The sequence below is a fragment of the Micromys minutus genome, assembly GCF_963924665.1.
Source record: "Micromys minutus genome assembly, chromosome: 15".
Classification (NCBI taxonomy): domain Eukaryota; kingdom Metazoa; phylum Chordata; class Mammalia; order Rodentia; family Muridae; genus Micromys; species Micromys minutus.
The window spans coordinates 32,055,274-32,081,986 of record NC_137984.1 but is presented as its reverse complement, the minus strand read 5'-3'; the positions used below and the strand labels follow the sequence as shown (position 1 = coordinate 32,081,986).

General features: G+C 43.2%; 1 protein-coding gene across 1 annotated transcript in view; it reads right to left on the bottom strand.

The window, feature by feature from the left end:
* The window catches only part of USP13 (ubiquitin specific peptidase 13), a 105,312-nt gene that overhangs the window by 13,975 nt on the left and 64,624 nt on the right, over positions 1 to 26,713 (bottom strand). Inside the window, exons 12-19 of the mRNA XM_080929635.1 lie at positions 20,018 to 20,171; positions 16,891 to 17,065; positions 10,135 to 10,223; positions 7,594 to 7,716; positions 6,814 to 6,840; positions 5,992 to 6,135; positions 4,352 to 4,509; positions 3,218 to 3,371 (exon numbers count right to left, since the gene is read on the bottom strand). Coding sequence (XP_080785761.1) covers positions 3,218 to 3,371; positions 4,352 to 4,509; positions 5,992 to 6,135; positions 6,814 to 6,840; positions 7,594 to 7,716; positions 10,135 to 10,223; positions 16,891 to 17,065; positions 20,018 to 20,171 — 1,024 coding nt within the window. The remainder of the gene's footprint in view (positions 1 to 3,217; positions 3,372 to 4,351; positions 4,510 to 5,991; positions 6,136 to 6,813; positions 6,841 to 7,593; positions 7,717 to 10,134; positions 10,224 to 16,890; positions 17,066 to 20,017; positions 20,172 to 26,713) is intronic.

Below are 26,713 nucleotides of genomic sequence, written 5' to 3'. Positions count from 1 at the left end.
GAAGCCTGGGACAGACTACTCTGTGCTTGTCATAACTGACATAGCTGTAAAAGGGGATTCTAAAAGCCATTTTGGGGCTGTTGGGGAGAGCCTTGTGAAAGTGAAACTGGAATAGAAGCTACAAACAAGCAGATATAGGCAACCAATTATGGGCCCTGAGCCTTGTGTGTTTTTCTCTGTCTCTAAGGTGCCTTCAGCAGTTGCAGCAACTTAAGCATCTGACGACTCTCTAGAGTTTCACCTGGAGGCTGGTCTGACAAAGACAATTAGAATTTCTCTGAATGTTAGGAGATGTTGTGTAACTATTTCTTTAAAATTGAAGCATTTCCTCGTTTGGGGGATGGGAGGTCTATCCATTCTGTAGTCTTGCAACTACAAAAGCCAAGGAAACTCAGAAGTCATAGAAAACTCTGAAACTTACAGGACTCAAAAAGCCATCCCTTCCTCCAAGGTTCTAGAGCAAGGAACAACTTCTGGAAAGAAGAGACTCTTCAGTGGAGCCATCTACAAGTTGTACTCCAGGGATGCACCTTTAGTGTTCCAGGAATGCATCCATAGTGGGATGGGCATTTTAGTGATGCATAATGGGATGCACCCACCTTTGCCCCACCCCAATAAATTCCCAGGTTGTATCTGGAGGTCATGTGACAGGAACCGTCAAAAGCTTTCAAAGTTTGCATCTCTCCCTTGAAAACTTTGTCTAAAAAGAAGCTTAGTCTAAAATTAAAATAAGTGAAGGCCCATCACATCTCATTGCATAAATTATATTCTCTTTTACTGTTTCCATGTGTATAGTGTGCAGTATAGGTGCATGTGGAGGCCCAAGATCAATATCAGGATTGACTCTTGATTGCTTTTACGCCTTAGTTACTGAAAGTCTCTCAATCAAACCCAGAGCTCTTCTAGATAGTGGATCTTGTTAGCTGGCTTGCTCTGGGGATCCTTTCCTTCCGTCTTCTAAGGCTGCAATATAGATATATTTACTAAGTACCTTTTCTGAGGATTTCTGGAAATCTTCCTTCCTCACTGGCACCCTCAACTCCATGGTCTGATCCAAGCATCTTAAAAAATGTTTGAACACAATTTCACGGTGTTCTGCAAGGGCAAAATTCAACATCTAGCAAAACCTGGGTATCCTCTCATGGCCCTAAGGTATAGTAAAGCCTGAGGGATTGTGTGTCCTTTTTTTTTTGGTCATTACTGATCAACTTACAGTTGCAAGTCTCCATACCCCTCAGAAAAAAGGCAACCCTGAGGATCAGAGTGTTGGGAAAATCTTTTCATAAGCTGATTCTCTGTCCTTTCTTACCTGCTAAGGCAGTCTCTGTGATTGGTTTAATAAAAATCTGCCAGTCATAGCTGTGCAGGAAATGGAAGGTGGGGCTTCTTGGTAGAGAGCAAGAGACAATGGGAAAAAGATAAGAGGGAATTCAGTAAACAGGCATGGTAGTGGATAGATGTGAACAAGAGTAGAGAGGTAGATTGGGTCATGGTGAAACAGGCAGAATTAGTCAGGTTAGAGGAGCTGGGAGCCTGCCAAAGTTAAAGGCCTGCACTTTTAAAATATACAAGAGCCTCTATGTCTTTATTTATACAACTGGTGGGACCATAGAAATTAACAACATCAGAGCTCCATCTCTCTGCAGCCCAGTGTTATGGCAGCTTTACAACCCTTCTACCAAAAGGGCTCAGCATCTCCAAAGACCATCATGGACATCGATGAAGCAGTGAACCAATGGACACACAGTGTGGAACAAACTCTGCTCATGAATCACTCAAAGCTTGTCTATTATGGCATTTTGGGTTTGGGACTACTGGTTTCTAGAAACACACACACAAGACCTTGTAGATCAGTGGTTCTCAACCTTTTTAAGAGTGACCTCCAACCGGAAAGTTAGTTCATCACTACTTCATAACTGCAATTTTGCTATTGTTATGAGTTGTAATGTAAATATCTCATATGTAAGATATCTGATACACAACCCCTGTGAAAGGGTCATTTGACCGCCAAAGGAGTCACAAACCCACAGGTTGAGAACCACCATTGTAGGTGAATAGGAAATTTGAAAGAGTTGTATCTTATTCTTTTCCAGATTAGCTAAAATAAAGCACTTCAGTGAGAAGATGTCCATTTTATAGAGGAAAAAGGAAAAGCAGGAGATGAGAGGAGGTGGAACAGGAGGAAAGGGAGGAGAAGAGAGCAAGTGGCCAAGTTCTGAGCACAAGTGATGACTTCACAGGTTCAGTGATGGGGGATGTATTTCACAAATAGGGATTCACCTGGCAAAGGCCTGGAGCAGGCAGGATGAAAGGATGATGGCTGAGTGTGGTACAGGCTGCAGGAAGAGGATGCAGATGTAACATGCATGGCAGGCTGGGTTGTCACTGTGCAGCACATTATATGGCAGGCTAATGAGCCAGTGTCATCTGGCAGAAAATGGCAGCCCAGGAGGCAGAGCTCATGATGGTAAGACCATGGATGATGCATCTGAACTTGTCCCTACCACTGTAGACCTGTACAACCTTAGGAACAGTACATACTCTTCCCACCCCATTTTCAACGTGCAATTGGCTATGGGAAGAATTCAAGGAATTTTATATACTAAGTGCTTACGATAGTGCCTGATTTCCAGCTACTACACAACAGTTGGTGACTGAGAGACAGGACCACTCTGCCTGTGGCGCCACTCCTCACCATCTTGAAACAGCTCTTCAAGAAAACTACCAGCCGTTAGCTTGGAAATGGGAGAGTCCCACATCTAAGATTGATTTTCTATACTCAAAGCATTCCTTTGTGAACATTAATGCTTCTTTTGGCCAAGCTGTCACGCTTCATGAAGAAATGTAAACCTCCCTGGAAGAGACACAATTGGATTGAAATTGTAGCTCCATTGAAAGAGTGCTTGCCTAGGATAGGCAACGCCTTGGTTCAATATCTAACACACACAGAAAGGAAAAACTGGTACCTAACACACAATCACACATACACATGCATGCGCATACACACTCACACACACATCAATACTCTTGTGGCATGACTCTACAATATCTAGATTTTTATCAAACCATGGCAGTCAGTGGTGGCAGGATACACCATTTATGAGAGAACAGCTCTGTACCAAAGTTGACATCGAAGGTTTCAATATATGGAGGGGGAAAGGTTGTGACCTGAAACACACTCATGAATGCTGAGGTGGTGCCTAGGGCTGGGACTTACTTCCAGACCCGTCCTTGACTCTGGGCCCCTCTGGCTTGGCCTCAGACATGATGTTTGCATTCTCATTGTTCTCCATCTCGATCACAAAGTCACTGTCCTCTTCAAACTCTGGGTGGCTGAAGATCCAGTCCAGTGCTCTTTCCAGGTTATGATTCTGGAGAAGGAAGTTCATAATCTACTCAGCATCCAGACCCCATCAAGTTGTGAACACCTTTACCAGATGTCAAGCAGCAGACAGGAGGCCTGAATGAACCGGTGCCAAGTACCTCTGAGTACTTGGACTCTGCCACTTGCCCCCTCCCCCATACCCTGCCACTGCAGTCACCAGAAAATGGTTCCGAGCAGCACAGCAGCTCCAGGGTGTCCACTTGTTTTGGCTCAGCGGTGTTGCAGGCTGGTGCCAAGGACAAGGGTTGTAAAGCATTCACATGCAGCCCTTTCTACTGCTAAAGTAATGATATGCACTATCTTTTCGACTGACTGCATCTTCTGCAGCTGATTCTGTGAGGCGAAGATGCCAATGTGCACACAGGGTCAGTGCCTCCGTGTCCTAAGTACTGGAAGAACGGGAGAACAGAGGACTTACCTAATGGCTGTGTTGATGGAATTGCAAATGGTTCAAATTGCAAATGGTTCATCATGAAGTTATTTCTACCTTTCCCCCATTTGTGGCAGCACTAACAAACTAAAAGATTTGTTTGGATATAAAAACTTCAATATAGCAAGCAGAGTTCAAGAAAGTGCCCAAGGGAGAAAATCTCCGTTGAAATTGTTTGAGAATTTTAAAGGGAAAATTCCCATGACCTGGCCAACACTCACTAGGACCTCGGCAACAGGTCCTGGCTGACACCTGGTCAGGACAGGCAAAAGGACCTAGGAGCAGAATGCTACTCAGAATGAGTTCTGATGTGACAAGGGAGGGGTAGGTTTTAGTGTACTTCCCTGACACATAGTCCCTCTTTCATTCAGTTTAATTTTGTATATACTGCATGCAAATGAATCTTGTGAGGTGTGATGGGACCATCAGACACAGATGACATAAAGGGCCTTGGGAGGTCTCTGTTGCTAAAAGCCAAACTGAAAATCACCTCCAGCAAGGCCAGTAGTCCCGGACTCACGGTTCCCAGTGCTCACCGTTGCTTGCAGAGCCTGCACAGCCTGGCTGCGCTGGAACCCCATGGAGGTGATAATAGCTACGGTTTCCTCAGGAGGCTGGTTGTCCAATCCAGTAGCACCAAAGACAGACGCCCCGGCCCCTCCATACCCAGGGATGGCCAGTGGTTCAGCAAAATCTGAGGAAAATAATTGTACTAAAAGTTTTCTGGGTTCTGTCTTGAAAACAGGCATCTCAGGAGGAATGAGGAAAAACACCTACAAAATTGTAAATCAAGGGATTTTGTGTAAAGTTAGACATATATGTCAACTTAACAGAACTGGGAGGTCAGAGGGGCCATAGATCAGATGACTTCCAAGCAGACTTTCTAGTGGGGAAAACAGCCTTTTCAACAACGGTGCTAAGATAACTGGCGATCTGCATACAAAACCATAAAGATGGATGTCCGTCCTCATACCACACTCAAAACTCAAATCAGGATGGATCATTGTCTCAAACATGAGAAGTAAAAGTATTAATCTGGTAATTAATTTTTAATTTTTTAAATCAAAGGAAACCACAGGCACTAGAGTCTTTGTGACATTGGAGTAAGAGGTAATTTCTTGTGTACAACATAAAATATAAACCATAAAGTAAGAAAAGGTTGTGCTGGGCCCCATCAAAATATTAAAAGAATCTATTTAGAAGACAGCATGGAAGAAGGGGAAACATAGCAAAGCAGAAAGATAGCTCTGCAAATCATGTGTCTGAGAAGAAACCTGTATCCAGAACTTAGAATTCTTAGAGCTCAATAATAAAAATGCAAAAACTCATCATATGCCCAGAATCATTAATCACTAGGGAAATGCCTCTTAAACAATAGTGACATACCCTGGTACAGCCAGGGGCCACTATAACAAAATCACAAACAGTGAGAATTCAGAGAAACTGGACCCCTCAGCAAGAGTGTATCTTAGTTCAGCACTGTGTAAAACTGGTCCACAGTTTTTAAAAAGTTAGACACAGAACTCAGTTCTGTTCAAGAGAAACAAAAGTATAAATTCACATACACAAGAAAGTGTATGTTTACAGCAGCACTGATAAATGCCAGAATGAAGAAATAACCCAACTGTCTGTAACCCCATGATAAAAGGACAACTAAACTGTGGTACGGCTATACAATGGAATACTATATAGTCGTCAAAAGGAAGTAAAGTACCATTTATGCTATAGTGTAAGACCCTAAATATATCATGAAAAGCAATAGAAACCTGGCACAAAAGGCTGCATGCAATACAATCACATTTATATGAATTGTGAAAAATAAGCAAATTCATAAGAACTCGCAGGATACACAGAGAGTACCCTGAACATGAGGTACTGGAGACAATGAGATCATGGGAGAGACACCTCCTGTCTATAGCATTTCTTTTCAGTGTACAAAACATTCTAGAATGAATTTGCTACCTAATTGTGAAGTGACCAAAAATCCACGTGAATACACACTTCATTTGGGTGGACGTGGAAATGACATCTTCAAAAGGCAGATAAAAGAAGACACTAAGAAAAGGGCCTCGTTTCCTGTGTTTTCTGTTTCCAGCTTGAAACAGACCGCAGCGGGTTACCATCATCTCTCGGGACAGAGCTCTGGGAACATGAGTGCCAAAGCACTGCCACCTACCAGACTCCTCCATGTGCACGATAATCCAGTTGAAGGCCACCTCAGCTCCCGTGTTCCCAGTGAAGTACACAGCCTTCCTGCAGGCCTCCAAAGGGAAGCCCATCTCAGCCAGCTGCATCACCGAGGACTCGTCAATGTCTGAGGCTGCAGAGCACAGCAGAGCATCGCACGGTGAGAAACAGAACTGTGTACTTCTCCAACCCACGTATCTACAGACTGCCTGAAAACAGGTCCATTGTGTTGGATCCTATTTGGACTTCTTCCTATGCCATCTAACTATTAAGCTATTCATGGGAAGAAATGGTATTATAATATATTACCTTCATTTTCAAAGGAGAAAACACTGGCCTAAGCAGCAAAGGCAAGGTTACCAGGTAGAGCTTTGGGTTCTCAAACCTATACTCATCCTTCTGAGCCATAAGGGCCACGTAAGCATTGCCACTGGATCTACATTTGTTATTCATTCAACTTATAAACCCTTCCACCCAGGAATGGCTGCAATAGCCAGCACAGGACAATACTTATTTGCTAAACTACCACAGAAAACTCATCACACTGTGGTCTAGAGAGATGGCTCAGCAGTTAAGAGCACTTACTGATCTTCCAGAGGACCCCGGTTCTGTTCCCAGCGTTCATGTGGTGGCTCACAACCCTCTCTGTCTCTAGTTCCAAGGAATCTGATACCCTCTTCTGGTCTCTGTGGGCATCATTTTTTTCACAGAGTGCACAAGCATGCAGGCAAGACACTCATATACATGAAATAAATATATGGCACACTAGGAACGGATGTAAGACACCAAGAACATTTTAAAAGATACCTACGGTCTATCAATTGGTTCATCAAGCGGTCTGGAAATGAAGAGACAGGTCATAAGTGAGAGCTAGCCATGGCCAATAGTTTTAGAAAAGAGATTCCCAGACCCTCTCACTCCTGGTTACCCCACACACACCACCTGCAAAACACAGTTCATTACAGTAAGGAGGGGAAACAGCAGGCTTTGGGCATCTAGATGCAATAAAACAGGAAGTTCTGACAGCCAGGTGAGCTCAATGGTTTTCATCCCTTGCATGTATTTCTAAGAACACTGTCTAACTGCAAATCAAGGCTTCTGTCCTGAGCATTATTGATAGGGGCAGTGAGGAAAACCACCTTGGCCTTCTTTGATGTTCAGCATTGCCTGTCTGTAAGCCTTTTCCAGAACCACCTGCCAACAGGACAAAAATCAGTGACACAGAGCGTGGGGGGCCTGAAGTTCACACTTGCGGCCAGGCTTCATTCCTCCCAGGGAGCAGATCAGTGGTGGGACACAGTGACTGTTCCAGAGAAGAGAGTGTCTTTCCAATAGGACAGTGGCTCTCAACCTTCTTGATGCTGTGACCTTTTCATACAGTTCCTTTTGTTGTGGTGACCCCCCCCCCACAACAATAAAACTACTTTCTTCATTGATACTTAATAACTGTAATTTTGCTACTGTGATCAACTGTAATGTAAATGTTTGGTATGGAGAATATCTGATATGTGATCCCTGTGAAAGGGTCATTCAACGCCCCCCAAAGAGTTGTGACCCACAGGTTGAGAACCACTGCAGTAGGAGAAGGTACCTTTCGAGTCATCGGGAATGACTATGGGGGGACTGATGTCAGGAAGCTCCTCTTCTCCCGGCTGCAAACCCCTGGCTCTGAGATGGCTGATATCTAGTAGGTCTGGCATATCAATAGACACATCTGTAAAACAAAAGGTCATATTCGCTGGACTCTCCAGACCCACAGTCAGATCACTATAAATCCACTTGTGTTCACTGCATGCATGTATGTAGGCAGCCTAAGGGGCACTGAGCACAGCAGATCTGTCAAGCCACATGCCAGGTTATTGGAGGGCTCAGGGGAAGGGCAGAGAGTGATGGGACAGAAGTGCCACACTGGACAGCCACAGGTCAGATAGCCAGAGGTCAGAGACCGGCAGCCCTGGCTATCTGTGGCCGAGATTCGTTCCATTTGGTGTTCTTGAAATATGCACAAGATTTAATGTTAAAATTTAGACTTCCGGATGTCAAATACCACAAAGCTGCAGCACATTCTCCTCTCTTAACTGTCTAAGCTTCCCTTTAGCTTCTATTCTGGACAATGCTGGCTGCTGTGACCATTTCACACTGACTCCACTGCTCTGTGCCACCGCAAACATGAACAGCATGCTTACGGGAAAGGACGTCTTCTTAACCTGTCATTAAGCACAGTGGAGCCCTCCATGAGGGTGGCCTGTGTACGCCTGCACCCAGAAACTCTCCGTTCCCGGATGCTGCTTCCCCTTCCTCTCACATGTGAATTCAAAACTCCTGATTTAAACATTTTCTTAAACAGAAACAGTTACTGGGATGGTGCTAAGTTATAAATGATAAAGCTCAAAGGAACCTGGCTGAAACTTAAGTGTCTTAAACACCGGTGGGTGCTCTGGGAGAAAAATAAAACCCTCATGCCTCAGTTGCTCCTGCATCTGACTGACTCAAGTGCAGGGTTTATAAGCCTAATAACAGCTGAGAGTCAGTGTTGCAACCATGCATATAGGAATGAGTCTAAGTACAACTAACAGGAGGGCTTGGTCCCTCAGCCCTGGAGAAGGACTGCCTTCAATGACGTCAGATATACAAACCCTACTAAAGACAAGGCAGGCTGGGCATGGTAGCACCTGCCTGTAAACGTAGAACTTGGGAAGTGGAAGCAGAAACAAAAGAATTTCAAGGCTAGCCTCATTTACACAGTGAATTCTAGGCCACCCTTGGCTACATGAGATCCTGTCTCAAAACAAAACAAACAAATAAATAAAACAATAACCTGAAAACAAAAACTAAGACTGAAGAATTCAATATTAAGGACCAGTAAAACTAAACACAAAGGCAGACTCACAAAACAGATACAACTGTTCCTCGAGAGAAAACTCCAGGTCCTACTTTCAGACTTCCTTTAAACTCGATCAATAAAAATCTGACTTCATCTTTGTTCCTTCACAAAAATTCAAAAGGAAAAGCAAACAAATAAACCAAAAACCCTGTCCACAGCAGTCCAAAGCCTGAAGAAGTGAAGATTCTCAAGTATCTCAACCCTCTCAGAGGCCAGAGGAGAACAGACCATCAGCACCCTGCCCTCGGACCCTCTCTGCTCCTTACACTCTCAGCAAGAAAACCAAGGGCCTCCTGGACATCGAGAGTAGCTCAGCACAAAGGGCAATCGAACTGGCACTGTGTGCCCACGTGCACAAGGCTTCCCAGGAAATCACCCTGGCTCTTCTTCTTTCTTTCTCCACGTCCCCTTCTACCAGGGTTTGACTCTTAAGACTTGCATCGTTCCGTTGAACAAGGGCCCAAATACAAATCAGTAAGACACTGGCAAACAGTTTTGAAGTCCGCGCCTGAGAAGCTATACAGGGTGAAATGCACATCCTTCCCCAAGCCTGGAGGTCACTTACGGCCGATCATACTCAACCCTGGCATGGAGCAAATGGCCTTTAATGCCTCATCTGAAAAATGAACTTTCCACAGTGACCAAGGGCCTTGCGTATTAATGAGAAGACAGTCCGGTGAAGCCCAAACCACATCCTGCTTTCAACTGTCCAAAGCAAATGTTTTCAATTGATTGGGAGGAAATTTTGTGTGACTTAGACAAATATCACAAACATAACAGCAGTGTTGTAATCTCAGAGGCAAGGAAGGTTGCTAAGAGGAAGTTATACCTCCAGCTACCTACTACTCCAAATGTGCTCTCTGAATTGGCAATGCCAACACTATCCTGTGGGTTAGAAACACGGTCTCTCAGCCCACCTACACCTGCCAATCAGGATCTGCATTTTCCAAAGAGCCAAGGTGACCTGTGGGCACAATAACACCTGAGATGTGCTGTCACGAGGACTGTACTTTCCCTCTTAGAAGGCGGTCCTTCCTGAGCTCAGTGGTAAAGGAAGGGATGGTTAGCATATAGTGTTGCTTATTGTAGTGTTCTTCCTAGACTGTGAGTCCAGAGAAACATGGGAGTTAACAGAAAACAATGGGGGTGGATGTGACGTGGGCAGACGTCCCCACAGCCTCTTTCACATGCCATGTCTTGGTAAGTGGCTCACTATAATTTAAGCAAAAGCATGCAAAGGATACCTACCAAATTTTCGGGGAACCCAGTCAAGACCAAAAGTGAACTTCTTTATCTGCACTACCAAGTATTCAGGAAATGAGGCAAAGCGGGATGTTCTGGGAAACACAAGGAGAGGAGATCAATCAAACAAGGCAGAGAGTAAGGCAATTGCAGTCCATGGCTCGCGGGTAGCTTTGTCTGGGGCTCCTGGCAATGCCAAGAACTGCCCTGTGAGGAGGAACCAACCAACACTCCGTACACAGGTGCTCTCACACCCCTGGCTTCTCCACACAGAAAACGCTGACTGTCGAACACAGCGTGCAGCAAACTCACAGTGACTGCTTTGCCGCAATGCTCTGAGAGGTGCTTTTAAACCACTTGGTTGCCCAGCATTTTTGCAGTGCTCTTACGTGTGTAGGTATCTGCGCATGTGTTCTCAGTCAGGCATGCACCGTGTCTATAACATTCCCTACGTGGTGCGAAGAAGCCAGCCTCACTCCTACTGGGAATCACTGCCTCACAGCACTGGACTGGTGCAGGGGAAGCTTGCTGGAACTTGGATCTGAGGCTGACCATTACAGAGTCACTTTAAATACCCGGATCCCTGGTAGAATGAGCCCTATAGCTAGCTCTGTTGTGGAGTAATTACCTACGCTATCTAAATCTAAGCCTTACCATTTTAGTTTATGCCCACAGGTATGTATAGGTACCACATTTGTGCCTAATGTCCACAGACATTAGAAAGGCAGGTTATATCCCCCAAGAACAGGAGCTACCAGTGGTTGGAGACCCGTATAGGTCCTGGGAACCAAACCCTGGTCCTCTGCAAGAACGGCAAGTGCTCCAACCCCTGAACTTGACTTTTTTTTAAAAGATTTATTTATTTATTATATATAGGTACACTGTAACTGTCTTCAGACACACCAGAAGAGGGCATCAGATCCCATTACAGATGGTTTATGAGTCACCATGTGGTTGCTGGGATTTGAACTCAGGACCTCTGGAAGAGCAGTCAGTGCTCTTAACCACTGAGCCATCTCTCCAGCCTCAACATGACATTTTAAAATTAACACAGTTAATTCTGAGTTCATTCTAAACTGAAATACAGAATATTTTAGGCTTGGGTTTATCACTTTTATGCACACACTGACTATTCAATTTGCACATCAAATCCAAGCCTCTCAGTGCCCCAATCCAGCTCATTCGGGCAGCAATTAGCATCTTTCCAGCATCTCTTTTTTTCTTTCTTTCTTTTTTTCGTACAACTTTATTTACAAAAGAGACATACATGTACAGATTTTTAAAAGCATTTTGGCAATTTTTTTAGAGGTTTGACAGCATGCATTGAAATCCCACTGGTTACCATAAGCATAAAGTACATGTAGAACAGAATGTAACATGGAAACAGTCAGAGTTTTCTTGGTGTGTACAGATTAAAGATAATGATCTTTGAATACCAAAAATTGCCACAAGGCTATATTCCTAGCTCTTTGATTATTAATGATGCAAAAAATACTCAACAAAATTCTTGCAAATCGAATCCAAGAACACATCAAAACGATCATTCACCATGATCAAGTAGGCTTCATCCCTGGGATGCAGGGATGGTTGAATATACGGAAATCCACCAACATAATCCACCATATAAACAAACTCAGAAAAAAAAAAAAAAAAAAAAAAAGCATCTCTTTCTACTTGCCTGTCTATGTAAGCAGACAATGAGCCACATTGTTTCTCAGCCTTTGGGCAAAAATCAAGTATAGACAATGAGCCAGAGATGGTACAATCGGACCCCTTTAAAATAAAAGACTTTGAGCTTCTCCTTCCAAACCTCACTTTCTGAATCAGAGCCATTGCCTTCTATCTGGTACCCACCTTTTCCAGAATGAACAAAGCAAATGCCAATGGACTGCTGCCCTCTGGTGCAGAGCAGCAGACACAGCAGAGGGCTGGCCCTGGGCAAACAGTAGAAAGTGTCTTTAAGCCTTCAATAAGGCTCGTAATTCACTCCAGAACCGGGTGAATCACGGGCCCTCCTGAGGCTCTTTTTATATCTAGAAATGAACATTGTGTATCTGCTGCAGGGTTGTGCAATGCTCAGTCACCCTAGTGAAAAGACCTTGACACACCAGACAGAAGTGTAGTGAGGAGCTGAAGTGAATTCCATCAGCCCTAAAGTCTTGGATACTGAACCGGTCTGTCACTGGCCTGTGTCTTCTCCCAGACAAGTTACGTAGCCTGCTGAGTCTCAAGTTCTCAAGGACAGTGGACAACAGGTTACAGTGCAAGGCAGCTATGAGAGCCTTGAAAGAGATTGATCTAGGGCTATCCTGGCTCTCTGAAGAAACTCAGAGTCCCTCCAGTTAGGTTCTCTGGTTGTCCGAGAAGTCTAAATAAACATCCTCATTTAAACTAGGCCAAGACCTCCAGTTTACAGAAAGCCACCTGCTTGTATAGCATTTTCAACTGATGAAAAAAAATGTTATCTTTCAACTGTAGAGTGTGTGAGAGAGAGACATAGAAAAAGAAACAGAGACAGACAGAGAGGGGGGGAGAAGAGAGAAAAAGAGAGAAAGAGAGAGGCTCATGTATGTGTGGGTCAAAGGTCAACACTGGGTATCTTTCTTTTTCTCTCAATTTCCACTTTATTTTTATGAGACAGTCTCTACTAGACCTGGAGCTCAGATGAGGCTGGCTAGCCAGTGGGACCCGGAATCTTCCCAGCACTGTGTTTACAGGCATGCTCCACCATGCTCTGCTTTTTACACAAGTAACACAAGACCCCGAGCAGGCTCTCATTCCTAAGCAGCAGACTTTACCCATGGAGCCCTCTCCCCTGCCCCAGGCCTTCTCTCCTCACATTAATATCAAATCTGGGGAAATCTCATTAAATCAATGATACGCAAATGGTGACACTGGTGTTAGGCCAGTTGCTGACTATGCTAAAGAGCTGGGTAAAAAGAGGGTCTGGGCAGTGGCTCAATTTAAGGTTGGGACAGAGGGTGGAGGGACAATTTAAGGCAAGATTCTGTAATGGGTAGCTACCAAGCAAAGAGGACAAAGCAGTGTAGATGCCTCCCACATTTTAATGTCTTAAACTCAAGCACACTGTAACTGTTCCACATATAACTCAGGTTCACCTCAAGAGGGATAAAAATCTCCACTCATTCGCAATAGTTCAAGGATATCAAGTTACAGTTAAATCCGACTGAGTATTAAACTGTGCTTTGCAAAAGAATAACAAAGACATATAAGCAAATTATTTTTTCACACTCTTATTCCTGAACTGAATCTATAGATTCTTTTCTTAGTGTGCATTTTTAATACAGGCTATCAGAATATAAATCCAAAAAAAATCTGTATGGAAACAATTCAGCTTTATAAAAAGGTGCTGTGGGAATGAAATTAGTCGGGCCATAGCGAGTACTCAGGATAGGCCTGGGCACTACTGGGTTAGCAGCTGTACGATGTCTGTTACCATTGTTCACTTATTGCAATTAAGACTAACATGTTATGAAGACATCTTATTAAGGAAAGAAAACGCAAGCCGCAATGACTACCATGGTCTACTTCATAGTGTTGAAAACTGGCTAAGTAAGTGCACCAAAAATATAATTAGTCAACTACATACAAACCAGATGATCCACACAGCTAGCAATCACACACACACACACACACACACACACACACACACACGCACTCACAAAAGATAACAATAATGACAGCAATAACTCCATCCTTCCGAAAGCTATGTGTTTCTGTCCCCTTTAACATCCGTTCTAGAAATAAAATCCTTCTGCTATCAGTTATTTGCAGATAGAAGGCGGGCATTGGCAGGAAAGTCAATGACCAAGGTGACATTCCAGGCGACCTAGAGAGTCTTCTGTGGAGCCCATACTACACTCCTCTCTGCCAAATGACAAAGTGTCATGGGAATCTCTCCACAGCCACAATGAACACGGGCTGGAACTTGTCCAGTGATCTGCCTAGGTACATTTTCTAGGTGAATGAATGCTCCAAACAACAGCAGACGTCCCAGACACAGCCTGTCAGGATCACTTTAGAGCAGTGATTCTCAACCTTCCCAATGTGGCCCTCCTGTATAGTTCCTCATGTTGTGGTGACCCCCAACCAAGACTCTATTTTATTGCTACTTTATAACTCTAATTTTGATTCTGTTATGAATCAGAAATGAAAATATCTGGTGTATGCAGAATAGCTGATATTTGATCCTATGAAACAGTCATTCTCTCTCCAAAAAGGGTCTCAACCCAGAGGTTGAGAAGCAATGATTTAAAGAATCACTATGTCTGGTCCATCCTGACCTATAGGTACACCAAGATCAACCCGCTCTTTGTTTTTTTTAATAGAGAGATTAGCGACACTGTCCAGGCTGACCTGGAACTCTCTCTGTTGTCTAGGCTGGCCATGAACTCACCAATCCTCCTGCCTCTGCTTTCCATGTTCTGGGATCACAGGTATGCACTACCCCACCTGGCCACCAAGGATAGATGCCTTTTGCCTTTTTCTGGATTTTTTTGGGCTCTGGGTCAACAAAAGAAAGGTTCAAAGTGACATTAACAAAATGTCAGTAGAGTCACAGCCTACACTGCTAAAAGATAAATTAAAAAGAAAATTCAGAAGCTCACTAGCTGGCTTTGCCAAATTCAGAAATTAGCATTTGAAAGTGTAAAGTACATGAGGATCACTGAGCAATGGCTGTATGTGGGCACGGTCGATCACCGGGATAAACATGGGATAGGACTGCCATCCCTCAGTGGCCAGACCAGCTGAATCTCCCAAGGATGCCACTTACTAGCCAATTGCTGCTTTTATTGCCCCATCCATAAAGTGGGAGACCACGGGAGCCTACCCTGCACTGCTATGACCGCATTAAATGTCATACTGGGGGGGGGGGGGGGGTTGGGCTACAGCAAGACCCTGTCTCAAAACACAAGCGTAGCATTCAAAGAAAGCAGCTGACAAGTTCTTCACAAGCTCCTAGGTAGGCAGGAAATAGTATGTGCTTAGCTTCTTTCTTTCCCACAAGGACGGTGACTTCAGGTAACAACAATTGGTATACAACGCTAGTTCTTCTCACGCTTATGTAAAGCCAGGCAGTGATATAAATCACTGTTCCTTTAGTGAAGTGAGAGATAGCTGTCCTCTGACTTCCACACTCACACTGAGGTGTGTGCCTGTACACATGACACATGTGCACTTGTGCATGCACACCCACAGATATGGACACACACACACACACACACAGGCCTCCTGAAACAAAACTTACCTAAGGAAAGACAGCTAATAACAGAATGAATGGCTATTAATCCTCATCTGCATGTGCAACTTCTCAAACTTATTTAATAAGAATGGGACCTTCTGTTTTGCTTTGCTTTGTTATTTTTGGGTTTTGGCCTTGTTTTCTGTGGTTCAAGCCTAACCCCCCCCCCCACACACACACACACACTCAGCAGGAGCTCTCCCACTGAGATGCATTTCTCCATGCTCATTTTTTTTAAAACAGTTGTTTTTGGTTTCCCATTTCTGACATGTGCAGTCTGGTCTGAAGCAAAGCAGGGTCCTGCAGGAGCTGCAGCAACTGACAGCAGGCTCGGCTGCCAGGCTGCAGAAAAAAAACAAAAATAAATCAACAAATAAAAATCAAAAAGCAGGCAGCCATGGCCCTTACTCTGTCGACTGAGTTAGGGCTCACCCTTGAAAAGAGGGGCCAAAGAACATTTCAAAGTAGTGTAATTCCAGAAAAAGCTAGAGTGCTCGCTGAGCATCTATAGAATCCTAGATTCAATCTGCAACACTGAAAGGGAATGTAGAGAAAGAAAAAGCACATGTGCTAATAAAGAGGAGAAAGAGCAAGAACTGAGTGGCCAGAGCTCCCAGGAGCCCTTTGTTCTGTGCTTCTACATGCATTCTTTCCCCAGCTCATGTGGCAATATGAAGTGTGTTGGCAAGAACTGGCTATCAAATCAATTAAGGTGTCAAGTGGAGAAAAGAAAATACATGTACCTGACAGCCAGGCTCACAATACAAACATGAGATATTTCCTACTGAGTTGGAAACAGCTCACCAAGCAAAGGTTCATGCCAACCTGGCATGCCCAAGACTTCCCCAGGAGGCACACGATCAACCAAGGCCTATGCTAAAACTTAACCATACAATTACAAGATAGTGCAGTGGCATTTACATATTGAAGGCTGCCAAAAGTAATTCTGGGACTTCTTTACCAGTTATCATTCTTACCCTGTAGGAACAAGGGTGTTTCTCAACCCTACTTTACTCTCTTGGCAGAAAGAAAGAAAGGAAGAAAGAAAGGAAGGAAGGAAGGAAGGAAGGAAGGAAGGAAGGAAGGAAGGAAGGAAGGAAGGGAGAGATAAAGAGAAAGAGAAAGAGAAAGGAAGGAAGGGAGATAGAAAGAAGAAAATAAAAGAAAGGAAAGAAAAAGAGAAAAAACTGGGGAGGAAAGAGGCAGAAAGGAAAGGAAAAAATTTCAATTACAAAATAAAAGACAATTCTGCTTTATTGAAAAAAAAAAAAAAGAGGTAGGCACTCTAAATCCCAGAGCATCACCCAAACCACAGGACTATCTTTCTTACTGGTCAGCCTTATCCAGTAAAGTGACGGACAGCTACAGGTGTACATCACAACCCACCCCACTTATGAACAAGCACTCAAGGACTTAAAAATGCCCAGTCCCCTCCCCAGGCCTGCTCTGTCCCCACCTCACTAGGCCCCTCTTGCCTATCAGTGGGCTGCCTTACTCACTTGACCCCCGCAGACTTGGCCTGCAGAGCACTGCTCCAGAAATCATCCACATTGTCTGGTTCAGCAAAGGCCTGAAGGCAGGCACTGAATGGGATCTTGGCTCGCACCAGCTCAGGGAGGGGTCTTCTGTTGGCTTCTGCTTCCCTCCGAATTAACTCATAGGCGATCAGCTCATCTGAGGAAGAGCAAGGAAGGCAGGAACCTGGAATCACTCTTGTCCCGGGTCCCACTCTCTGGTGCTTCCCAGTACATCAGGGCTGCTGCCTCGTCTGACCATGCCAGAGAAGCCTACCCAAAGACCCCTCCCAAGACCCCTCCCAAGACCCCTCCCAAGACCCCTCCCAAGACCGACAGACTTAATGGAGCCAGAAACACTCTGTGCTTCCATTTTTTTAATTCTCTTTTATTTTTGCCATTTCTCTTTGAGACCAGCCAGAGGGAAGTGAGTTCAGACTGGACTGTGAGTGGGACAGGAAAGGCAGGTGCAGGAAGCTACTCTTCCATCCTCCCACCCAGCAGTGACCCAAGTGCTGCTGCCACAGGCTTCACACCAGAGTTCTGCAGCTGTCTGAAGCCAGTGGCACTCCCCGCACATCCAAGACCCGGAAGAAACTGAGACTGAACTTAAAAACTAACCAATCAATGACAGGCCTAGACTTAAAGTTCTAGTCAACAAATACAGATGAAGCCCACAAGGAATTCATTCATGGGGTCAGAGTTGGGCAATGATCAGGCAGGGAGAGGAAGGGAACAGAAGGAAGGAAAGAGACAAAGCTCTTGCTGCCAAAGTCAGGCTGCCCCTACAGCGACAGAACCAAGGGAAGGATATACATGTAGAAATGAGAAGAGCTCCTGAGCCCCTAACTGCCAAATCGGGTGTCTGTGGCTCCTCCAGCAACTGTGCCTGTGGCCATGGACCCCAGGACTGTGTAAACAGCATGTCCCTGAGGATTTACCTCAGGACCCTCAGGGCAACTCTACTTATAAAGTGACCAAACAAATACTGAGGGAAAAGAAGTAAGTGTGCTGGGGGAACACTTAGGAGCCACAGATCTGCTCCCACCTTGACACTAAACTACACACAGTTAAAACACCACACATACTGTGAAATGCCTTTTTTGGTGGATGATTTCACAATAGCAACAACCAAAAAGATGCCCTCCTAATAGATCAGCTTGTGCACATATGCATTTTCTAAAACCTCTCCGAAAAGCTTCCAAACCCCCTCTCTGTCCAGAGTTTGCAGTGTACTACTTCTATCTATACGAAGGTTAGATGTTACTAGAAATCCAGAAACTAAGAACTCTCTTTTCGTTAAAAGAGTACCAACCATAGAGTACAGTGAATTAGAAATCACAGAACTCTAAAAGCTATTAAGATCCAAACTGCTCCATTCGGTCAAGCCCTAACACCTAAATAAATAAAGCAAGCATTAGAGGAGGGAGTCCTGTGGTTAAACTTGATACACAAGCCAGCAGGATGCTTCTGTAGTGACCCCTGCTCAGCCTGAAGCCTGGGATGACTGTGTGCCACCAATCCAAACAATGCTCCTCATTTTGCATTTAAAAATATCCCTCTGCTTCCTCAGCCTTAAACACACAGAGGACTTTCTATAGCACGTGTATCCCATTTGCAATGAGACTCTCACCAACATTAATTTTCCTGGACAGTCTTTATCACTGAGGCTGACAGAACTGAACAGAACACGGGGAGGCTGAGGTGAACGAGGAAGAGCAATAGTCATATCAACTGTAAACCTGACAGGCTCTCCAGCAGCTAGGAGATAAGCCTCTAGGCACAGCTGTCAGGGATTATCTAGATTAGTTTAGCCCTGAGGGATGCCAGTGAGGGATCATCTTGATTAGGTTAACTGAAGTGGGAAGATCCACCCTAAAAATGAGAAACACCATCACCAGCCTAGACTGCACAGGGAGGGAAAGCAAGTGAAAGAAGTTCATCTCCCTCTGCTTCCTGCCTTGAGAAGGTAATATAGCCAGCTCCTGTCAACACAACTTTCCTTTCATGATAGAATATATGCTGTAACTTTGACTCAAAATAAGCCCACTTTTCCTTCCTTTCTTCTTTCCTTTCTTCTTTCCTTGCTTCCTTCCTTTCTTCCTCCCTTCCTTCCTCCCTCCCTCGCTCCTTTTGTCAGGCACTTTATGACAACCAAAGGAAAACTAAGACAGCCATCAGTTTCAAAAGGCAGCAAGCCACACACTTCACAGCCTTACATATCTTGTATAATGAGCAAGAATCTAAGTGCAGCCCCTTCTCAGTGACAGAGCTAAGTGACTTCATCTCTGGTGCAAGTCTCAGTGAATAGAGACACACATGGTTCCTTTCCCTTGGGTGACAGTACTGGCTGGTTTTGTGTCAACTTTACACAAGCTGGAGTTATCACAGAGAAAGGAGCCTCAGTTGAGGAAATGTCTCCATGAGATCCAGCTGTAAGGCATTTTCTCAACTAGTGATCAAGGGGGAGGACCCAGCCCTTTGTGGGTCATGCCATCCCTCAGCTGGTAGTCTTGGGATCTATAAAAAGTAAGCTGAGAAAGCCAGGGGAAGCAAGCCAGTAAGTGACATCCCTCCATGGCCTCTGCATCAGCTCCTGCTTCCTGACCTGCTTGAGTTCCAGTCCTGACTTCCTTTGGTGATGAACAGTGATATGGAAGACTACATTGTAACATCAGTAAAAAAAAAAAAAAATTATCTCCTTTCTACTAGCTGGTTTTGTGTCAACTTGATACAAACTAGAGTTATCACAAAGAAGCCTCTCTTGAGGAAATGCCTCCCTGAGATACAGCTGTAAGGCATTTCTCAACTAGTGATCAAGGGGGGAGGGCCCAGCCCATTGTAGGTGGTGCCATGCCTGGGCTGGTAGACCTGGGTTCTGTAAGAAAGCAAGATGAGCAAGCCAGGGAGAGCAAGCCAGTAAGTAACATCCCTCCATGGCCTCTGCATCAGCTCCTGCTTCCTGACCTGCTTGAGTTCCAGTCCTGACTTCCTTTGGTGAGGAACAGCAATGTGGAAGTGTAAGCTGAATAAACCTCTTCTTCCCCAACTTGCTTCTTGGTCATGATGTTTGTACAGGAAGAGAAACCCTGACTAGGACAGGGACTGTTACCTTTGTTGGTTGCTGCCTCCATGGCCACAGGTAACTGCATAAGGTAGTCCACCCTCTCCGTGTAGCGGACCTTTCTGGTCTGACAGCATTGAATTCGCTCCTCCACCAAAAACCGGAAAACATCACTTGGGTTTTCTGAGCCAATGCGATTCCTCTAAAGGTCAGATAATACCAGGTTAGCAGGTACAGCGAAATGAAGCTATGAAAGAAAATAGCACAACTTTGTTTCTGGCATCCATGTCTCACTTTACTGAGCATTAGCAGAGTGAACCAGACTAAGACACTGGGATCTGTATAGTATCCCCAAATAAGGGGTTGGTAGTATAAAGCCATTAAAATCATAGAAGACAGATAGATGTGCATGGGTGTAATTAGAGGAAGAAAGGAAAAGAAGTTAATGAGATAGAGAAAAAATATTGTCCTGGGAAAAATCACAGTATGTTTGATACAGTTTCAAATGTAAACTCTATGTAAATAAACCATGCTGTACTACGGTGCATAGGATACGCCAACATCCTTCAAAGCATTAAGGGAAAACACTGCTCAGCACCACAGAGAATTCACCGGTAGTTGGGAAATGACTGGAGGGTCAGCTGACAAACTGTTACCATGGAAGTTACTATGGCAGCTCTGACTTTCTGAGCTTTCTCCCTCTTCCATACAAGACATTTCCGTAACCAGGGCAGAGGCTGCTTTTTGTTCTAAGGTGAATGAGTGAAAGGCTTTACTCAGGAATTCATCATGGCTTCCATGAGATTCAGCTCAGCTGCATTGTGGGATCTCTTGAGTGGTACCTGGGTGTCTACCTGGAGAGGCTTTCAAGGGGCTCTAACAAGAAACCAAACACTGTGGGGAGTTGTTTCTGGTGCTGTGTATACAAATGCTAAATTCTGAACCCCAGGATCTGGTGGCCCCCAGACAGGCAAATTCTCACATATACCAGCCTTTGCTGTGTAAACCTTGGTCCCCAGTTGAAAGCTATTGATTAAATAAAAGTGGCTATAAACAATTACTAGGGAGAAGAGAGGTAGGCAGGGCTCTGGTTATTGAGATGGGGATCACAGGTAGAAACCAGGAGGAGAGCAAAAGGGGAAAGAAAGAGAGGAGGAGGAGAAAGGAAGAGAGAGAGCAGGAGGTCTCCATTAGACATGATGGACCAGGAGCACATGCCCAAGTGAAATGGACCCTGAGGACAGACAGAAATAACCCAGGTGAGACTCAAACAGCAAGTACTGGGGAGCGCAGCTGGGAAGCAGCCAGTCTAGCACTACAAAGATAGATTGGGGTAATTCCCCCAGTAATTGTGCTAAAGCTGAGTAACTAAATCCTAGCCTCAGTTTCTTTCATTTGGAAGCTAGCCAGGGATAGAAATAAATTTATTAATTTGCATTTGAAACCCAACACATCAGCACACATCTAGACTTAAAAAGTTCCATGTGAAGAAAATACAAGCAAGCACTCAGAAACAGAGCAATTTGCTAGCTCTGTATTTCACAGATGGCCCAGTCCAGCATGGCTGGGTCACACAGCTGGGACAACAGTGGGCAGCAGGCTAACTCATGGGTTCAGAACCACATGACAGCTTCTGTCAGGCTTTCTTCAAAGCACTGACCTGCCCAGGAGGGGACAGATCCAAAGAGACAGGCCCTGGTTACAGGTGGAAGACCAAAATGCCTCTTATCTGTAAGCCAAGGACAGATGGGGGGGGGGGGGGCGCAGGGATGTTCAAGTACAGCAGAGTAATGGAGTTGAAATGAAGACTAAGAGACCTACAGAAGAGAGCCAAAGCAACGGAAGTTCTGATCATGTCAAAAGAAGTTTAAAAATCATGCTTTTACTAAAGAAAGACAGACACTGGGTATAAAACAACATCGACATAATAAACTCTCCAAAGGAGCAAAAAGGAAAAATAGACAAAAATGTTTTCGAAGTTACATAGATACTAAAATAAACAAATAAATGAACATAAACAAAATTTAAAAGTTAAATAATAAGTCTCCATAGAGAGACTTAGATAAATATAAATATATACATTTATATTTCCATATTAAAATACGGAAAACACTGTAAAAGTGGGCATTTTGACCCCAAATACATTTGTTTTGACTGCCAACATACAAATAATATGTTCAGCAATAATTACAGTTCTACGTATACTTTTTAGAAAGATCAAACTAAAACTGACTTAGATAAATAAGAACTGATAAATCAGATCAACATATATATGCGATAACTTCAGAAAGTAAAGCAGAAAATGTGTTGTGCTGGGGAGGAAATTTTACATTTCTTCCAATGGGAAAAGAAAAACTGTCTCCCATCCAAATTGATAAAAATCAGATTTGACAGGGGGAGACCTCCTGAAGAGCTTGTCTACAGACAACAGGAAAAAGATCAAGAAGACTGAACACAGGTAACCACATTTGAGAGTGGCTGGAACACAAATGGCCATGTGTGATCAATCTATAAACCTTGTTGGTTACAAAAATCCTCAGGATTAATTATAAAAATTTATATTGCAGTTTGGTTACCATCCAAGCTAGCTTATAATAGAAACAAATAGGCTTCACCTGCTCAAACAAAGACCAAAAATATCTCCATCAACTGATCTATGCACCTTGCAAATCCCATAGGTGTTAATACAGAACTGTATATGCTGAGGTCCAGGCAGGAGGAATGACAAACTGCTTTAGAATTCATGGCATGCTGCCCACTGGTTAGCACAACCACGATGGTTGTGCCTTGGTGAGGCATGACCCCAATGACAAATGTCCTGAGGACTTCATGCTGTGACAGAGTTTCGCTCTGCTTGCTGCCCTCACATCCCTCTTAACCTAAGAACTGTATGAAAACTCTAAGGGAGCTCCAGTCCCTCAGTGGACAGTATCTCTGGCTGCACATTAATGATGTTTTTCTGATCTGTTTCAGGCATGGCTGCTGGGTCAGATTAATGATTCAATCCCCACCCCAGGAAAGAACTTAGAGATGCAGATTGTCAGCTATGACCTTAGAAAGCATTTGGAAAAATAAAATTATTAGTGAAGCGAGGTGACGATGCTTTTGCTACTGGCTCTGACGTAGAATGTCGTAGGGGAAGGCACACTATGAATAATTAAGCTAGGAACTTTCTACGGCCAGAGAACAAGATCACTGGCAGCAATGGCTGACGTGACTCTGCTGAGACTGGCCTGGTGACAATTGATTGCTTCCACTGAGCTGTGCCCTCAGCCTCCTGATATTATCTGCTAAGAATTTCTAATGAGGTAGTAGGCATCCTGAAGATTTAAAGTCGATATGACTGATTTTTATATAAAAGTTTAGATTTGTAATTCTTGTAAGGTTCTTACAAGATCACTTTTAAAAATAAATAATACAATAATTACCACTGTCTTTGTAACCACAAATTGTTGCCTGCCTGTAAGAAAGTAACTAAGAAAACCACTTTGCTTGCCCACACTTTGTTAATCTGTAACAAGTTGCTTAGATACAAATGTACGTAGGACTTTGGGAATAATTTCTTTTCTTTACCTGTACTGCGTAATGTTATTCCTTGTAAACTTTTGGGGAGCACACTGTGTTACTATAACCATTCACTGGAAGAAAACTAAAATGCAATCACATTGTAATTTCACACCGCTTGAAAGACTTTGCTGGGATGTGTAAGCTATGGAAGAATAAGGTGGTGGAAACATTGTTCCTTCCTTCTACCCATCAACTGTATGTTTATATGTATATATGTATATGAAATGGGTGAAACCTGCTTGTTGGAGCTTTGCTCCAGGTATTTGCTATATGAATATAAATATGTTCGTCTATCTGCAGGTCTGCATACATGTCTATATGCATATATGTATATGCATGTATGCATAAATATATGTATATGTACATGTATATGTATATTTATGAAGTTACAGAAGAAGTCTACCTTTTGCTCCATCTACTCAGTTTGTATGTATGTGTATATCTTTTCTTTCTTGCTGGCTCCAAGAGTTAAAAGAATTCAGAGTTTTTCACAGCCCACGGGGAATGCTGACCCCAGTAAATAAAGTTTTTCCCCCCTCAGAGAAAAATCTTCTGAGTAATTTTTCTAATGACTGGCTGCCATAGGCAGCACACCCTGCCGATATCTGGATTGACCCCCAAGAGCAACTCTTAGCACTGACCCCCACTGGCTACCTACCTCAGTTTACCTTCTAAATGCCAAAGCTTTTCATTGGTATGTATATTACTTTTGTGAGCTCGTATGTTCACAGAGAATAGCAACCAGACAAACAGTCCTAACAAGATCCACCCTCAGGGATGCTGATATGCTGAGGCATACTGTTCCAGCATCCTGCTGTTTCCTCAAAAGACGTGCTTCCATCAAAGCAACTAGCTCAAATTGTCCAACATCACAGACTATTCCAGTCAGGACTTCATTTAGAGCTGAACTTTCTCAGCATACAAAGACTGGGCAACAAATACTACAGCTAGCTTTCTCAAGACTAACCATTATTCAAATCTGGAGCAGTGGGAAATTTATCTATATAATGTTTAAAAATAAATACTTCACCTTAAATCAGCAGGAAGCAATTTTAAGAAAGCAATGTTCCATTCACTTAAGATGGGGCGTGTGGTTTTTGGTTGTTCTAGTGGGTGAAAGCTGCTTTTTGTTATAAAAAAGGTTGGCAACAAGCTAGTAAATGGTCTTGATCAGAGAGAAAACAAAATAAAAGAAGTTAGACTTGGGGATTTCTCACCTTTCCTTTTCTCTGTCTTTCTTATGCAGAAGAGGGTTTGAAAAGAAAAATGTGAAATATAGGAATATTATATTATAGTAATAATAGATAAAAGGGGTAGATTATAGAATCTGCTTTTAAACCAAAGAACACTTTATAGCCAATAATCTTACATTGTTATAGATCTCTATATAGTGATATATACATTTAGGTTATATTTGGTATAGTGACATAGGTTTTTGTATATTGATATGTATTGTTATATTTTAGTATATTGATATAGATCTTTGTATAATGATATAAAGATTAAGGTTGCTTTTGTAATAACATACTATATATACATGTTTTCAATTCTTATTTGAGATATTGTACCTAGATGATACTTAATGAATTATAAAATTCTAGTCCCTTTTAAAGCTACTATTATAAACTTTTTAGGATAATTAAGAAATACCAGTTAATAATCAGATAGTCAAACCCATAGTTATATTAGATACTAGACTAGTTTATCACAAAATGGGCTTCCTGGGTTGGACAGAGTGAAAAACTAAAAACAAAGTTTGCCTATTCAGGTATGCTAAGGATAGATATATGGTCTTCAAAAACATCAGACTTATAAACTATAATATTTAAAGATGTGTTTATTAATTTAAGGCCTTTTTGACTATGAGACATGTCAGCTCCTGGCATTACCCTCATTCTACTTGAAAAAGATATAAGAATCAAAGAACCTTCATTTGGAGTTTGCTTCAAAGATAGCAAGCTGCCACGGGAAACAACTGCCCTTGCTCCGATTACAGACAAAATGCTGCTGGAAATGAGCAAACATGATGCAGGAATGTTGACTGCTGAACTCTGCCAAGACAGGGTAAGCAGACCTTCATAACTCCTGCTCCACAAAAACAGTCTGGGAGAGAAGGCTAAAGATAGATGCCACAATGCTTTAGGGAAATTCTGGGGGAATGTTCAGGCAGCCAAATTTCTCTGTCATTTCTAGAATTTTTGAAAGCTGTTTGCCTGTACTTCCTGCATACTTGGGTAATTCCTTCTCAGGTCTATGATGGGGTGGAACACTGGATAGTTACAGTCTCATGATTGAGCTTGATTTGTTTAGGATTTGAAAAAATGTTTTTAGGTCTAAGAAAATGTATTTAGGTTAGTAATACAAATTATGGTAGAGAATGATTTAGTTACAGAATTCTAAACTCACTAAGATAGGATAGACAATAAAATACTTCATCCAAATTGCCAAATACAAATGGATTGGACATTATAAATGTAACTCCTACCTAACAATTTTCATAATTGTTTCATACTTATTACATGTCATTTATTACTATAAGAGAAACAGCCTTTTCATTTAAAATAGAAAAAAAAAATTTGGTGGGGTTGGTTTGGTGTTGTGTATAGAAATATTAAACTCTGAACCCCAGGATCTGGTGGCCCCCAGACAGGCAAATTCTCACATATACCAGCCTTTGCTGTGTAAACCTTGGTCCCAGTTGAAAGCTATTAATTAAATAAAAGTGGCTATAAACAATTACTAGGGAGAAGAGAGGTAGGCAGGGCTTTGGTTACTGAGATGGGGATCACAGGTAGAAACCAGGAGGAGAGCAAAAGGAGAAAGAAAGAGAGGAGGAAGAGAAAGGAAGAGAGAGAGCAGGAGGTCTCCATTAGACATGATGGACCAGGAGCACATGCCCAAGTGAAATGGACCCTGAGGACAGACAGAAATAACCCAGGTGAGACTCAAACAGCAAGTACTGGGGAGCGCAGCTGGGAAGCAGCCAGTCTAGCACTACAAAGATAGATTGGGGTAATTCCCCCAGTAATTGTGCTAAAGCTGAATAAGTAAATCCTCGCCTCAGTCTCTTCCATTTGGAAGCTATCCAGGGATAAAAATAAATTTATTAATTTACAAAACACACTGATATAACACACAGCATGAAAGTCACACAATCCAGCAGCATCTGAAACCAAA